This window comes from Mastacembelus armatus, chromosome 1, assembly GCF_900324485.2.
Source record: "Mastacembelus armatus chromosome 1, fMasArm1.2, whole genome shotgun sequence".
Classification (NCBI taxonomy): domain Eukaryota; kingdom Metazoa; phylum Chordata; class Actinopteri; order Synbranchiformes; family Mastacembelidae; genus Mastacembelus; species Mastacembelus armatus.
The window spans coordinates 3,666,692-3,683,987 of NC_046633.1; the positions used below are offsets into that span (position 1 = coordinate 3,666,692).

The 17,296-nt window shown below is 39.5% G+C and overlaps 1 protein-coding gene across 4 annotated transcripts in view; it reads right to left on the reverse strand.

Annotated features, from left to right (window-relative positions):
* Positions 1 to 4,869: 4,869 nt before the first annotated feature.
* Positions 4,870 to 17,296, reverse strand: part of mad1l1 (mitotic arrest deficient 1 like 1) — a 42,702-nt gene continuing 30,275 nt past the window's right edge. For 2 of the 4 annotated variants that reach the window (XM_026302695.1, XM_026302698.1), the window contains exon 18: positions 5,440 to 5,589. In XM_026302695.1, coding sequence (XP_026158480.1) covers positions 5,440 to 5,589 — 150 coding nt within the window. Of the gene's footprint in view, positions 5,590 to 17,296 lie in introns of all 4 variants that reach the window. The other 2 variants (XM_026302697.1, XM_026302696.1) reach the window with 2 other exon arrangements.

The following is a 17,296-nucleotide window of genomic DNA, read 5'->3' on the forward strand; positions in this document are numbered from 1 at the left end:
ATTACTTGGATTTAAACAAAACTATTTGAGGAAAAGCTGCTACAGTGAGTGGTGCTTTCTGCCCATGCACTACTGTAAACGCTGTGAGATTTGAAAACACGTTGAAAAAAGTGTTTTTAAAACTCTCCCTGCTGGGGCTTTCAAGCACACTGACTCATGCTCTAGGCACTGTGTTTGGTTTCATGGTTTGGTTTATTGACTTCACTTTTGTTCACAAATGTAATGCTTTTAAGCAGTATATTCAATTTTGGAAGTTAGGACTTCAATAAAGTCACTATCGCAGAATCATGAGTTCTGTCCGTACTTTGGCACTGGCAGATAACACCACCATGATGCAACTAAAACATTAACATATTCAGTGCACCCATGTTCAATGTCTACAAATTTACTGTCTCAAACTGAGAAATGCTGGAACACAACAGATGGTTAGAAGGCAGGAAATGGGTTTTGAATGCCCAAAGTGTTTGCTTTATGAAAATTAAGTCATCACAGTGTGAGATGCTTGATATGTACAACATCACTGTAACAACTAAAAATTATATCCAAACTCGCAAAAAATAAGGGTATAATTGATTTCTCTGACCAGGTCTGAGCATTCAGGTGCAGACCCAAAACACAACCAAATTAAGACCTTTTAGCGGATGTGGTCTCAGTAAGATCCCAAACCAATTCTGGAGAAGTTAGTGGTGGGAACAGGTTCTGACCTCAATCCAGACCAACTACAATGAGTAGTCTGTCTTTGGACTAACAGACTGACACAGCAGGTTGCACACACTCATTCGACCTGCCTGCACATCTTCCAAGTCCATTCACCATCCCACTGGCATAGCTTGGTGTATTGCCCGGATAGTTACAATAAGTAAATTCTAATTTCATTTCTCCATGTTGCAGAGACATATTTCCTTCAACAGATTTGTTTTCTCATTTATGCTCCAGACGTCCACATTTAACCAATGAGCAGAGTCGTCACATGATTTGGAGTGATGCATTTTGGTTCATTTGTGCATAACGAAACTGAACAAATAGGAGGAGAGAACAAATTCACAAACTGGTCCACAGATTCGCACTAGTGCAAAGGTTTGAAAACGCCACTCAACTTGGAACAAATAGGAATATCCATTTAAAATGTGAGCACAGTCTCTGCAATTACAATTGGACTGAATTTAGGCGCTCATGGAGGCCATATAGGCCAAGTTTTTCCACTGCAGTGCCACCAGACATTACTGAATGTACACAATGCTGTCTTACACACACTCACACACTGTCTTCAGTGAGTACAGTATCATGCTGCTACTCTAAGGGGAAAAAGGAAAAGCTCAGATCTGAACTAAAGCATGACAGCTGCTCTGTCTCACTGCTGGGACTTTAGAGAGGGAAAGAGCGGACGACTGGAGGAAGAGATGGGAGAAAGACTCACTTCAGAGAAAACAACAGTGAGCTTCCTGTGGAAACAGGCAGATGGAGAGTTAAGTGAGGAAGGTACAGACGGGAAGAAAAGAGCAATGAGAGATGAAAGAAGGAAGTGACAGGCCCTTTCTCTTCTCTCTTTCGGTCCCATAAGCCTCTGGTTTCCACCTGAGACTCTCCTCTCTGTAATGGGGAAGTCTCTTCTGAGCAGGTTCCACTTATCAATCTCTCTCTTTGGTAAAATAAATAAATAAAATAAAGCTGAAAAATGAACTTGAAATGTCGTTCCTATACTTTAATAAATTAAACATGCATGAGAATTGCTTTTAAAAATTTAGTGCTGCCTTGAAATGATTTCTGCTGTGCATTTTTAAAGCACATCTTTCAAAATTGATTGTTTACTGCTTGATGAAGATTGGTGTGTTTGCGTGTGTGAAATCTGGTGTGTGCTGCAGTTATAAAGCTCAGCTTTGGTATTTTCAAACTAATTCCACCACCTCATTTATAGTTAATGAGATATCAGAAGGTGTACTAATTGTTTTTGACTAGGAGATGATGGGCTGATGAAATAAAGATAAAGGAATGAATAAAAGAGCGGAAAGCTGCAGCAAGACCAGAGAGGATCAGAAGCAGAAAGGAAATCTGGGTTTATCAGGTAGTGAAAATACAGAAAGGAAATAACATGGATGAAAGCAGAATGAAGAGGGCTTTATCGTTTTTTTTCTCTGTAGGCAGAACTCAAACGGCATAACTTTACAACCACAGAGAGGATCACCACAGAGCTGCCTGTTTTGCTGTTATTTATACACATATCTCTAGATTGTAACATCACACTAATGGCCCACTGTGGCACTAGCACTTAATCTTCATCATGTACCATATTTTATTTTTTTATTACTTGTGCATCCGTTAATTCTCACAGGTGAAATGAAGCCAGCCATGGGTTAAACTGACTGCAAGCAGAAATATAACAAAAAATGAATGATGATTTAAACAGTGTCTGACTGCCTGCAGTGAATGTACACACAATAATACTCTGTCTAGGGTAAAGGAAATTGGAAGCAAAGCAATTCTGACTGTGCTTCCACTGAAGACGGTGTGATGGACAAATTCCGGGGTTCTAACATTCAACAATATCTTTCAGGGAGGTCAGCCAGTCCCCTCTGCTGAGGATTATCTGGGTAAGACGATGTCTCCCTTGCCTGTGTCGACTGACAGTTTGTTAGATAAGTTCCATTTCATGACCTCCCAGATCTTCCCCAACCACAACAGCTTCTGGCCTCCCGGTACCTCTCTGTTAACTAAGGCTAACTAACCCTGAAAAACCCTGCTCCTCATCTTGTCAGGTTCCTTCAACACTACAGGTCAAAGCATTGTGTTACTGGGTCGCCACAATCACATTTCAGCAGCGACTTAATCTGCCAACAACACCAGGAACACAAGCCTAGCTACCAGCTGTGAGTTTGGTTTCAGAACAGGTGCTGCGCCTGGAGGTGATCATAGCTAAATCTAGTTGCTCCGCCTTCCTCTGGCTCCTTTTAAAGCTGTGAAATTCCACATATTAAAAGGCAGTTTTTATGGCTAGGAATTTGAATAAAAATGCACCTCACTCAACTTGCAGTGCTCTGCACCTGTGGACTTAACCTTGTAGGCAAGCTGGCCCATGTAATTTCTTCAGGGTGAAGCCAATAAGCCCAATGAGCCAGGCCTCCAGGCACTTAGAGCATACAAGCTCTTCTGTACCTTTGTTGGGCCGGACAGAAGGCCCTGAGCTTAACGTGGCTTCGACTGGCCAGTGACGTGCCCTGCGTTAACTGGGCCTTCTGCATCAGAACCCCCACCGTGTCAATGGAGGGGCCCTATTCAAATGAATGAGAGGGTTGTTATCACATGTACTGCTGGTTTTAAACACACAGACAGGCACAGTCAGGTCCACTACTGGTGCAGCCACCAGGTACTTACCTGCTAGCTTCTATTCTCAGACAGCCCTGGTATCTTTAGTCCAAGTGATACTGGTCGTTGACAATGCACTTAGCTTAACTGCTCACCAGGGACTAATAGCATTTAGACAACTTACCAGGGCTGTTAAACCTGACAACACAGCACCCAAGGTTGCAGCAGCATGTAATGACATAGTGGTGAGAAGTGTCCACATGCCTGACTCATGAAATCTTTGGGTTCATCACTAATCTCTGGACATGGCCTTGGTCAGAGGTACAATAAGTTAGTTACTACAGTTGGATGTTGCTGCCATTTCTCAAAGTCAGTCTTTCAAACATCACAGTCATATACAGTGAGCTTTATTTTTCTTCATGATTCTTAAAACAAGATACAAACATTTGATGGAAAGGAAATATAGTGTAATCACACACACACACACGTAAAGGAGGATGTTATATGCTTAAGTGAAAACCTTTAAAATAAAGGACATGTATATGTACTGTACAGGAGAATGTTTTCTCATGAGACATACGGCTGCAGCAGCTGGAGTTCTTATATTGCTGCTGTAATAAGTGGCTTTATTCTCAGTTCACTTGCTTTTGTTTCTCTGTTTTATTGGATTGCTCCCTTGCTTCCCTCTTCACCCCATGTTTATTTCTGTCATTTCTCTTTATTGCTGCCAAAGAATTGGTCTTGTCTCGCATTTGTGTTGGCGCATACACACGCGGACACAATCATTAACTAGATTCAAAAGAGGAATAATTCATAGTGCATTCTGTGTTATAAAGGTTACAACTGGAAATTTTCAGTGAGTTTGAAAAAAAATGTAATAATTTCATACAATAAAGTGTCCCTGGTGTTTTCTTACACCTGTCATTACCTCATGACACGTCTATTAACATTTTTATGAAGCTAATGAGACTGTGAAAAAGCAAATGTGTGTGATGAATAAAAACCTGTTATTAAAAAATATATCCTGTAATGAGTTTACTTATGAATTTGTTAAATAATAGCACACAACCAATGCCCATGGCCTGGAGGCCAGATAAGTAACTTAGCTGCATGTTTCTTTTTATTCATAGTGCCGCTGGAAATCTGTAAACACCACTTAAAGGTAGAAAACAGCCTTATACTTAATATGTATGATATTTCCATATATGATGGACTTACTGATACTTGTGACAGTGGCAAACACACAACCACAAGTACTCCCTGTTTGAGTACACGGTGCTGTACTTATTCACTCTGAACTTTTAATTTGGAGATTATTACATATTAAATATTGAAAAGTTTCAATGTAATGGCAGACAAGGTTGGCTCTACATCTGTATTTTCATCTAAAATATTTTTGCCTCCTGACTTACTGCTTCTTCAGAAAGCACGGCCCAGAGAGAGAGACCAGTGAGAAATACTATCTATGCCATAACTAAACCAGATACAAATGAAAACTAATTTCTACATTAAATTATATATCCCTGGACACAAACAGGAAAAAGAACATAATCCTTGAATCCACTGATCTTGTATTAAAATGAATTTATTTATTACAGCCTTTGGGTGGCGTGGACTAGTTGCAACTACAAAAGACTTTGTCGACAAGGCCTCTACAGAGAGGACACAAAAGGCAAAATGATAAGTCTCAGTTTTGGTGCAGGTCACGCAAAACACATCAACCGCAGATCCAGAGAACTGTAGACGTTTTTTCTGCTCCAGTGTGTGTAACTCAAACCCCCACTATAAAAACATGTTCCCAAATTAAATATCAGTGTGTGTCACTTTCATGACAATGTTGTCCTGTGGAGAAAAATGTATTACTCTGTTTCATTGATAAAATATTCAACGTACAAATAAGCTGCTTTCTTAGCCTTCTGAATGAAAGACGGAGGTATTGTTTCACAACACAGCACTCACTGCAATATCCAAATGTCAGAGCTGTTGCGTAAAATCTGGATTCTCCAGGATACTTTGTGAATATCTTATGAGTCGGAAAAAAAGGCAAGAAAGAAGAGAAGAAAATATAGAAAATTAGAAACAAAACCACACCCATTCTTAAATTGTTCATCCCTGTGCATGAGATGGTGTCAAATTACTTCAGATAGTTGTTTGTCTGCTGAAGAGGTCAAGGGTCACTGCAGAGAGGAAGGCTGGGATGCTCTTCTGGTGATGGAGATGAAGGGCCACCATCTCACCCAGAGTTTTGGAGAACTCTGTTTCCATGAGCTGCATGCTTCCATTAGCGCCCTGCACACGCGCACACACACACACACACACACACACACACACACACACACACACACGCACACACACATCAGATGACATTAAAAAATATCAAACAATAAGACCTGTATTTTCCACTACCTCAGTCTCCAGAGGAAAACTTTCAAAGTAAAGCAAGATCACTTAAAGTTGTTACTGCCTATTGGGCATTGTCAAGAGTGTATGTGAGTGCGTTGTGTTTGTGTGTATGCATTCACAGCAGGGTGAAGGTGTCTGAATCATTGTGGATTAATTAAAAGGAATGAGGAGCAGCTCGGGGCAATGGAGTGAAGGAGAAAGGGATGAGGGAAACGAGGGATAACGTAATTAAAGCATTGCAGGGAGGGTGGAAGGTAGCAGGGAGCAGCGTCCCGTGACATGCTGGGAAGATATTGAGACATCTGAGAAATGCCCTGTGTCACTGTGGTAAGAGAGACAGAGCTTTGTTTGACAAATACCATCAGTAAGCTTATAAAACAGAGGGTGAAGAGAAAATACTGAGAAAAATTTTTTTAAAAGATAAAGACTGAAACAGAGAAAGAGAAAATTAACAATGATTTTATACTGCATCATATTATTTCCCACATGAGCACTTTTTTTTTTCTTTTTTTAAACTGAAGGTCCAACTCAGTACATTTTCACCCACTGAGTGTGATTTGGACCTAAATAACTCTCCAAAAGAAGATAAACTGTTTTTTTAAAGAATGATCCAAGGAAACTGAGAAGTGGTGTAGTTGTGGGTATTATTGGTTGGTATTAGGATTTTCTGAATCAAATAAAAAAAAGAAGAAGAGGAAAATGAAATCCCACCTCACACACAACAGGGTGAGATGAACTTAGCTGCTCATTTTTCTGTGAACATCCACAAATCTCTAATGGGTGAGAGAAGAAAATAACTGAGCTAATGACATTTGCTAGCTGCCTGCATAATGTTAAACCATGTCTAAACACAGTGTGGAAAGTGCTTGGGAGATACATTTTAGTGCTGTTCTTCAGGAACATGTATAAAAATGCACTGACGTTCTTAAATTCTGAGCGGACTAGAAGCTCGCAAGGTGCAGAGAAGGTTATGTGTTCATCTACAGTTTAATCTGGTTACAGACTTGTGGGTACATTCTGCTTTAATTGAGCCACCTTATTAGATCTACATTCGAGTTGGAAAATTTCATGCACTGTCATTTTGTTATATTATCAGCTCATTCCATTCCCAGTTTACCATCTCTGTTGCAACTGCATTTCTTATCTTTCATTTTAATTTCTTTGCCTTTGTCCAACCAATATCTAGTAGGACTTTCTGCACGCTAGACCAAAAATAGATCTGCAAGGCCACCTTTGATTCCCATCGCCACATAATATATATACAGTGGGTACGGAAAGTATTCAGACCCCTTTAAATTTTTCACTCTTTGTGTTATTGCAGCCATTTGCCAAAATCAAAAAAGTTCATTTTATTTCTCATTAATGTACACTCAGCACCCCATCTTGACAGAAAAAAACAGAAATGTAGAAATTTTTGCAAATTTATTAAAAAAGAAAAACTGAAATATCACATGGTCATAAGTATTCAGACCCTGTGCTCAGTATTGAGTAGAAGCACCTTTTGAGCTAGTACAGCCATGAGTCTTCTTGGGAATGATACAACAAGTGTCTCACACCTGGATTTGGGGATCCTCTGCCATTCTTCCTTGCAGATCCTCTCCAGTTCTGTCAGGTTGGATGGTGAACGTTGGTGGACAGCCATTTTCAGGTCTCTCCAGAGATGCTCAATTGGGTTTAGGTCAGGGCTCTGGCTGGGCCAGTCAAGAACGGTCACAGAGTTGTTCCGAAGCCACTCCTTTGTTATTTTAGCTGTGTGCTTAGGTTCATTGTCCTGTTGAAAGGTGAACCTTCGGCCCAGTCTGAGGTCCTGAGCACTCTGGAAGAGGTTTTCTTCCAGGATATCTCTGTACTTGGTCGCATTCATCTTTCCTTCAGTTGCAACCAGTCGTTCTGTCCCTGCAGCTGAAAAACACCCCCACAACATGATGCTCCCACCACCATGTTTCACTGTAGGGATTGTATTGGGCAGGTGATGAGCAGTGCCTGGTTTTCTCCACACATACCGCTTAAAATTAACACCAAAAAGTTCAATCTTGGTCTCATCAGACCAGAGAATCTTATTTCTCATAGTCTGGGAGTTCTTCATGTGTTTTTTGGCAAACTCTATGTGGGCTTTCATGTGTCTTGCACTGAGGAGATGCTTCCATCGGGCCACTCTACCATAAAGCCCCGACTGGTGGAGGGCTGCAGTGATAGTTGACTTTGTGGAACTTTCTCCCATCTCCCTACTGCATCTCTGGAGCTCAGCCACAGTGATCTTTGGGTTCTTCTTTACCTCTCTCACCAAGGCTCTTCTCCCACGATTGCTCAGTTTGGCTGGACGGCCAGGTCTAGGAAGAGTTCTGGTCGTCCCAAACTTTTTCCATTTGAGGATTATGGAGGCCACTGTGCTCTTAGGAACCTTGAGTGCTGCAGAAATTCTTTTGTAACCTTGGCCAGATCTGTGCCTTGCCACAATTCTGTCTCTGAGCTCCTTGGGCAGTTCCTTCGACCTCATGATTCTCATTTGCTCTGACATGCACTGTGAGCTGTAAGGTCTTATATAGACAGGTGTGTGCCTTTCCTAATCAAGTCCAATCAGTTTCATTAAACACAGCTGGACTCCAATGAAGGAGCAGAACCATCTCAAGGAGGATCAGAAGAAATGGACAGCATGTGAGTTAAATATGAGTGTCACTGCAAAGGGTCTGAATACTTATGACCATGTGATATTTCAGTTTTTCTTTTTTAATAAATTTGCAAAAATTTCTACATTTCTGTTTTTTTCTGTCAAGATGGGGTGCTGAGTGTACATTAATGAGAAATAAAATGAACTTTTTTGATTTTGGCAAATGGCTGCAATGACACAAAGAGTGAAAAATTTAAAGGGGTCTGAATACTTTCCGTACCCACTGTATGTGGGCAATGTGTCCAGAATTAAGGCAAGAAAAAAAAAAAAAAAAACCTCGAGGTGTGGAGACCTCAGTGGTATTGTCCTTTCTTTTCTCAATATTGCTTGATAGGTTGCTTATTTTGATAGTGGAGCTTTAAGAGGCTTGAGAGGGAAAATTAGGGAGAGAGTGAGGATTACATGCAACAAAGGGCTCCAGCTGGTTTTGTTGGAGTTATGTGCTAAGTATCTTAGGCTACCAGGCCACCATGACATCCAACTATAGAGTTATTAACAAAATTAAATATGCATTCCTGTTTTTAATTAGGTCATTTGCAGAAAGTTATCAAACAGGAAGCATATTTTATTGAAAAAAGGATTTGGTGAGAAATCATCTGGCATTATTCTTCTAAAATAAAATGTTTTTAAAAGGGACACATAGTAACTCCAACTCCCATATTTTAAATACAGTAAGTTTTTTTTTTTCCTTACGGATTCACCTGATTAGGGGTCGCCACAGTGGATCAAATTGATCTGCATCATTTTTTTGGCTGGATGCTCTTCCTCACTCAACCCACTCCTGTGGGCAATTTTCAAATAATCATGAGTAATCTGATTAAATATTAATAGTGTGTTGTTAACTTATGTTCCCAATATATCTCTTTACATAACGAAATAGTTAAAACTGAATCAGATTACTCATCCTTGAAGTACCACGGATATCTCTACCAACATAAATGGACCAACTTTAAAAGACACTGACAATACTGAGAACCACAGCCATATTAAACTGACTTATACCATGGCTACAGTAAACACTTGTTTTTAATTAGAAGTCTTAGTAACACATTTTATTTCAGGACATCTTACAGCAACATGATTCAGCTTAACTTCATCAAGCATTACTGTTTGTGTTGTTCATGATTTCGTTCTAAATTATTCTTTACTACACAGGCCTAGGCACTACACTGAGGCAATGCAAAGGCTTTTCTAATCACACCAGCTTTCTCGTGACTACTTCCCATCGCTCCCTGGTGCTTTCTTTCCCTGCCCAGCTGTCTGAAAGCTATGCCATATCCTCAGGCTGCTACTCTCATCACAGGCGCACACACAAACACGTGTGTGCATGCAGCACTAGAAACTGCCGGGGCCCTGGGAACATGGAACACATTAAAAAAAATAAAAATAAAAAAAATAAAAAAAACAACCCCGCGACCAGTTACCATGGAGACCTCAGTGTCTGAAATACCTTCTGCCAACGTTTGTCCTCAGAACAGACTGAGTCTACGAGTGGGTGTCTGTGAGAGACAGTGGACAAGATGATGGGGGCCTATGGGAGCTGAGGGCTGCACAGACTCCCACAGTCAGTCAAAGAAAAACTGAGATAACAGCTTCACTTTCTGGAGATATATTAGTGTCCCCATTTGGATTTCAAATGGCCAATTGTGCATGCAGGCACAAGCAAACACACACACAGACATTTATTTTGATTCTCCATGGGAACTTCACATTGACGTGCATTAATTTCCTTGAGATTTGTCTATACCCAAACTCCCGAACCCCAACTCTACACCAAATTGTTCCCCTTTAAATTTACTGATTTCCGTTTGTGTGGACCAGAGAAAAATGTGAGTGTTAACGGGTTTTGGTTAGAAAGTCAGTCAGTCGATCCATCAGTCAGACACATATATAAACACAGACACAGTCACACAGTCACACACACACACACACAGGTGGCTGAGCAAAGGTTATACAGATTTACACAGATTACAAAAGGTTACAGACGACTGAAGTGGTCTTGAGTCTGAGATACAGAAGGAGTGTTGGAGCAACAGAGATGAAATGGAAAAGAGAGAACTAAGCAGAAACACAAGGAGGCAGGCAGATGAAGTAGATTACAGCAATGTCAAATGAGATTCAAGGAGTCAGAGTTTAAAAATATAACACCAGGTTTATCACCGTTATCATCTTAGTTTTGTCATTTCTCATGTTACCTAATAACCTCTGACATGAATACTTAGTAATTAGCACCTCACACAAAGTACAGCTGAGGCTGACAGTCATTCAGGCCAACAGTCACAAAACTCAGGGTTTGCCAGAGTTATTACAGTTCATCCTGAGGAGGCTTTGTCTAAATTCTTGGGAAGAGAACAGTCCAGAGATTTTTTTAAGACAAAAACCAGCAGCCTATATGTGTAATTTCACTTATAATGGTGAGGTACTGAACATCGATATAGTTTCATCCTGACTCTCAAGCACTTGTAACTGTTATTGAAGCTTTCCCTGCTTTTTTGTTGTAAAGACATGATTCTAGTGTAAAGAAAAATCTCTCCTGTCATATATATATATATATATATATATATATATATATGATTGTGACAGCATTCAAGTTTCTTTGTGATGACAAGTAACAGGTAATTTCCCATTTTTGTCGTATCCTGTTTCCCTCTCCTCCTGTTGTCTCCAATTGGTCTTATTCTTCAGGGCAAGGTCTACAACGTAATGACAGTCACAGCAGAGAGCTTTGAAAGTGTTTAATTCCTTCTGAATGCGACCACAATAGTAGTATCTACATTCAGCCAGTTAGAAAACATAATTACACCAAACAAAACAGCAAAAAGTTCCACCCACATTCTCTTCATTCCTCACAGTTGTAAAAAATAAGCAAGCTAATGTTTTATGTTTTATTTTTGGTGACATACATGCTGACACAATTAAAAATACTGGAGCATAATTTGATCTACTGAGTAAGTTAATGAAATTAGCATGTTTGTTCTGGTAACCTTTGACCCATACCTGGCTGCCTTACATAACTGGAAATTTAGCTGACCTCACACTGGCTACCTTACCTAATGAAATACTTGGCAGTAAAGCCAGGGAAGAGATGGAGTGGTTGATTCATTTCTGCTTTTTACCACCATTAAGGCAAGTCTCACTAAACCATTAACAGTTTGTGATTAAAATAACAAATCATGTATTTTGAGGGTTCTTCTAAAACTTGCAATGACAAGACAAAAATGCATTTTTAATGGTTAAAAGCAGATGTCAGAAATGTTATTTATTCAATTTTTTTTTTTTACTTTCCTTGAACAGGAAAAATTCAAAAGAAGTTAAAAGGTCAAGGGAGATTTTTTTTTAAAAATATCAGCACTATTCAAATACTGACCTTATCAATGTTTATTTGCATATTCACTCTTCACTCTTAAACAATATATGGCCTTTATGAAAACAATTTATATTTGAAAACTGGATTTTCTTTATTCAAACGTTGGTGTGAGATGCAGAATAAAAGGCATGGTGAGGTTAAGGGAAATACCAATATATGTTCCTCCTACAGGGTCACACCAACCTCAGCCTGCATAAAATCAGAAATTGGTTGCACCAAGATTAGGGAGAAGATTCTTAAGCAAACTTGTATACAAAATCTAAGAATAGCTGCCAACGATGGAAAGGAGGTGTGCTTCATCCCTTCGTTTTATTTGTCTATCCAATTAAAGGAAATCGATTCCTGGCTTGAGGCATAGGGCGGGGCTTTATAGTGACCTCATCCAACCAAGGAGCTGCACTGCTGCCTGAATGATAATCATGCTCTTTTCCCAATGCAGATAGGGTCAGAGTAAAGCGCACACCCACACCCTCAGACAGAAACACATGAAAGACAAGAAAACAAACAAATGATTGAGCTCTTTGCTTTCCTGCCAATGCAAAGATAACGCCAAGCTGCTAATCGACTGACTGTTTCAACTCTAGTTGGTATTGTGGGGAAAACTAGGTTTACTAACAAATACTGCCTTGTAGGCAAAGCTTGACATACGGTTGCTTCAGAAAGTTCAGATGCCTTTGTGTTTTGCACCCTTTAATTTAAAGTGCTAAAATTTCTCCATCAGTCTTGACTCAATAACCCACAACAACAGAAAAAGGAAATTGAAATTCTAAGCTTTTGCAAAATTAAAATGTAAAAACTGATTTTTCTCAGTTATCATTGTGGTGGAACAGTTTAAAGGGACTCCCCTGTGTATATAAGATCCCACAGTTCACACTGAATGTCAGCCAAGCCATGAAGTCCCAAGAAATTCTCTGAAGAACTATGCAATAAAATTGTGGCAAGGTATAAATCAGGGCAAGGGTATAAAAACATTTAATGTTCCCAAGTGCACAATAATACTGAAGAAGTTTGGAAGCACCCGGACTCCTCCCAGATTTGCTATCAGGCCAAACTGGGCCACTGGCCATGAAAGCCCTTTGGTCAGGGAGATGAACTGCAGTACAGTCTTTCAACCTGAGCTTCTGAAGTCCTCTGCAGCAATGGGGAATGTGCCAGACGGACAACTGTCTTAGCAGTTCTCCTTTAATTAGGACTTCGTGGTAGAGCAGCTAGACAGAGGCCACTTTGAGTTAAAGGCAGATGACAGCCTGCTAGATGTTTGCCAAATTATTTGGCCTGTTGAGACAAAATTTCAACTGTTTGGGCAGAACTCCAAGTATAATATCTGGAGAACACCAGGCACTACACATCATCCTGGATGATACAGTTAAGGATGGTAGATCAGCATCAGGCTACAGAGGTGCTTCTTTTAGAAATGCTAAAAGTGCATGTGACAGTTCATGTTTAGCATGACAACAGACCAAAGTATACTGCCAGAAGAACACTGGCTGAAGACATGTCCCTGACTGTCCTAGGTTCAGACAAAGCCCAAACTTCAACCTCATCTGTGGAAAGACTTGAAGATGGCTGTTCATAGATGCTTCTAATCCCATCTGACAGAGCTTGGGAGGATCTGTCATGGGATGAATGGGATAAACTGCCCAAACCCAGATGTGAAAAGCTTGTAGAGACCTGCCCAAGAAGACTCAAAGCTGTAACTGCTGCCAAAGGGACTTCTATAAAAAGTACTGAGTTAAAGGTCTAAATATTTTTGCAAATGAGAGATTTCAGTTTTTGTATCCAGCAGGGAACAAATAAGCGTGAAGCTCAAAGCAACAAACAGGGTAAGGAAGTTGTTTTGTTGACAGTAAGGCTAATGTAGTGTAATGCAATACAATGTAATGTTATCCTACAAGAACTCTCAGAACTCTCAAACTATCAAAAACCAAAAATACAAACCTAATGCAACTACAACAACAAAAAAAATAATAATAATAAAAAAAAATCACATCCACATCTGTGGTCACTGATTTTATAAAGCAAGGCAGGTGTGTATTCAAAAAAAATTTAGGAAAAATAAATCTCTCTTCAGATAGTCTTAAGTGACTTGCTATCTATTGGTGTCATTATATTAATATAAATAATTTTTACTTTAATTGCACTAATTTATTGCAGCTTCCATCAAGATTAGTGAAGTGAATGGGAGAATTATTGCATCATGTAGACAACATGACATCTCAAACACATATTCAACCTCAAAAGGAAAACTGTCTGCTTTTGGAAATATTTTTTATTGTATTCATGACTTGCCACAAGTCCCTCAGACAAGAAATGTTTTTTTTTCCCCACAGGAAAGGTTCCCTGTATGCCCATTTCTATTTGATGAGCCTTTTCTGTTATGTGTTACTGTAATTGGCAAAGCTATTTGAAATTTTAAAGACGAGTATTTTAAGCGACTATGAATAATCACAATTCCCCTGCAAATGATATTATGGTTCTCAACACCATCGCTGTCTCAGTGGACATGCCAGGCTGCTTTGCACTGATCTTGGTGACTGTTAAACTGTAGTCCTCAGACTGGGTGTGCACGCGTGGATTTGACAGATGGCTCTGTAGTGAGGTGGTGACATGCAGTTCACAGATCAGCTGACCTCTATCTCTGCTCTAATGTCTCTGCTAATGAGAAGGCTTCTCTTCTCTGTCTTACCATCTCTGTCTTGTTCTCTCCTCCCTCTGCTGCACAGGTCTCCAATTCATCTTAGTGCAGCAACAGACACACTGATATTTAAAGAGATTCAATTCAATTCTCATTTATACCTTTGCCTCATTGCAGATTGTATCTTCACCCACCTTTGCTCCAACCACCCCACACACGTACAGTACTCATATAAATATAAACACTACTGTCCCACTAGCAGCAGTATCATCAACAAATAATTCAGCTGGATGGCATAGCTGCTGATTGGTGAGGGTGAAAAAACAGAAGGCAAATTAATTGAATAATCAAAAATATGCAGATGAATAGCTTTCAATTTAAATGCAGATTTTGGCATTTTTATGCTGTTGGGAGGAGGATGTCAGCGAGAGGGAGAGAGGGGAAGCCAAACCCTGAAAAGAGCCTCTACCAAAAATTTATTCAGCAGCTATTCTATCCATATTTATATTCTAATCAGCTTATTGTTTACTATTTTTAAATTGTTACTCATGTGTCTGAGCAATAAATGACTACATACACTAACAGAACTATTTTGTGTGGTACAATAACCACCCTAAATAAAGGACTGATCAACCTGATTCTCACTAGCATAAATACATTAAACATATAATTAGCTTCAGTAGTCAATATAAAATTTTAACATGTAAAACACCTTAAAAGTTTAGATGCTCTTAGATGCTTAAACAACTCGTAACACTGTTGTTTTGCTTATTATAGATTATCTTTAACAGGCCACAATTACTGGCTTTTAACTGTAATTTCCTAAAATCTATTTTCTGGGCAAAAACGTCTGAATCATTTTGCTACAGAGCAGAAAGCTCTTAATATGCAATGTCACTCTGCTATGGCCATCAGCCCTAATGTGCGACTGACATGTCATTATTGAGCCAGTTGGAGCTGAAAGAATGACAATGTGTCAACCTCCTTGTAGTATTAAACAAAGCCTGGACAATCACAGATACACTGGACTGGCCGTTTCACCATTAAGATCCCAAAAAACCTTCTTCCAAGTGAGGAAGAAAAGGCATCATTTATATGCAGTGCAACATTCAGCCACACCTCGATACAAAATATTATATGCAGTGTGCATTTCAGATCAAAACAAAACAAAACAGAGATGGTAAACAAGATTAGGTGCTGGAATTCTGAGGAGGGTGCACAACAGGTGAGGTTTTCCAAACTAACTGTGTTTGCAGTCAGCAGTAATTTTGTGACTGGAATCACTAAACAAATGTCTCTCTTGTTGGCTCACATACACACACATTGAAGTAGTACGGTCCAGACATTGTTTAACCATTTATTCATTGATTTTGTCTATGCAATACATAAATTCATCTTTTATCTCAGGTGGACAACAAACACTCCATCAACATTCAGCTCACAAAAAAAACTTACTGCTTTAGCTGCTCTAGTAGTTTTTCTGTTTTTTATTAGTAAGCTCCTTTGGCTTAAAGGGAATGGTGGTGGGAAACAGTGCATTTCACTGTAAAGCCTGATGTTTTGAAAATTAATCATGTTCATATTAAAAGTGTAATTATAAAGAGTATAATTTACAAATGATAAGTCACAATATAACTATAACTTTATATTATTGTCTGACTGAAATATCACATTAATGAGAGCATACTAATTAGACAATCAATAGTATCATCTGGTAACAGTTATTGTTAAGCAGTTAGGGGGACAGTTTTTATTCCAGCTGTCCAAGTTGAAGCTCACAGATTAAATGGTCAATGTGAAATAGACTGAATATTTTCCTGTAGAAAATAAGCCTAGTTCACATGGAATTAAGTTTCCTCTGCTTCACAGGTTTGTAAAAAAGAAAAAAAATTAGAAAAGGGTTGAATAGCACAACACCAATTTAAAACATATATGAATACTGATTTAATACTGATCAGAAAACTCTTCATTTTGAGTTTCCGTAGCAACCCACATGGATTTGTGGTTATGCGAGGTGTCGAGATATACTAAGATACCATCTCAAAAGGAGGGGGGGCACGCAGGAAGACCAAAGAAAATTGGTATCTTCCAACTTCTGATTGACTAAAGACACCTGATCCAGGTAATCAGCAGTGGGTAGCGAAAGCAGGAAAACAAGCAGGGCAGTGGCCCTTGAGGAGCAGGATTGCTCACCCCTGCTTCAGATGATGTGTACAGTATATCACTTGTAAAGAAATTTTACAGCATGAAACACTGATTGTGTTTACTGCACTCTAGCATTCTCGTTTTGATCCTCAGGATATAAAGGCTCACCTGGAACAAGAACAACCTGGGTATTCATCTCCCTGTAATGTAATTCTATCCAGGTTTCTGTCACGATGTCTCTACAGTTTGTAACAACGAAGAATGTTTAGAAATCAGGACAAGGTGCTGACATGCCACAGTATGCTGGTTTCTACGTTTCAAAGCACCCCAGGTAGCACATCCGGGGTTGGCAAAACTAGGACAAGACTGTATCCAGGTTTCTAAAACACACTCATTATAACTGACATGCTATTGAAGTGCACTCTTAGCATTTCTCCTACGTGGCCTGATGGGAAATCAAAGAAGAAACTTTAAAATAAATACATCCATTAATGCTCTCTAGTCATTCTTGTCTAGTATTCTACAAACTCAAGTGTCAACAAAAATCATGTGAGTGACTGAACTAAGTGATAAAGGCATTAATGTGTGAACTGGAGCAGCCTTCTCCCGCTCAGGAATATTTATGACCTCAGGTGGAAATGTGGGGTCGTGATGTATCATGTTACCATGGCGACAGCAGACATATGGTCTGAACATCAACCAGAGGAGTTAGTGATGCCGACAAGTGCGTGCACACAAACACGCGTGCAGAGACACACACGCACTCACATAGGCACCC